Raw genomic sequence first — 355 nt, forward strand, 5'->3', positions numbered from 1 at the left:
CTTTCCCGTGGTCACGCGAGCGTGTCCTCCGTCTGTGCGGGAACAGCGTGGGGGGGGGTGACAGAAACACTGAAGAAAACGCTAGGGGGCTTCCCACCGTGCAGCCCCGCGAGGTGTTCAGGGCTGAGCTCAGACAGGCCCCCTCCGCCCCCAGCACGTGCGGCTGGCCCACGAGTTCGAAGCTGCGGTGCAGCGGGACCCTCGCTTTGAAATCTGCGCGGAAGTCACCCTGGGGCTGGTCTGCTTCCGGCTGAAGGTACGTGCACGTCCGTTTCAGTCTTTCTTCTCTTTCTTTATTTTATTTTTTAAATATATTTTTATTGATTTTCTTTTTTTTTTTTAGAGAGAGGAAGGG

General features: G+C 55.5%; 1 protein-coding gene across 1 annotated transcript in view; it reads left to right on the top strand.

Moving 5' to 3' along the window:
* The window catches only part of DDC (dopa decarboxylase (aromatic L-amino acid decarboxylase)), a gene marked incomplete at its 5' end in the record, with an annotated part of 42,135 nt that overhangs the window by 41,100 nt on the left and 680 nt on the right, over positions 1–355 (top strand). The window contains one exon of the mRNA XM_014530519.1: positions 155–256. Coding sequence (XP_014386005.1) covers positions 155–256 — 102 coding nt within the window. The remainder of the gene's footprint in view (positions 1–154; positions 257–355) is intronic.

This window comes from Myotis brandtii, unplaced genomic scaffold, assembly GCF_000412655.1.
Source record: "Myotis brandtii unplaced genomic scaffold, ASM41265v1 scaffold743, whole genome shotgun sequence".
Lineage (NCBI taxonomy): Eukaryota > Metazoa > Chordata > Mammalia > Chiroptera > Vespertilionidae > Myotis > Myotis brandtii.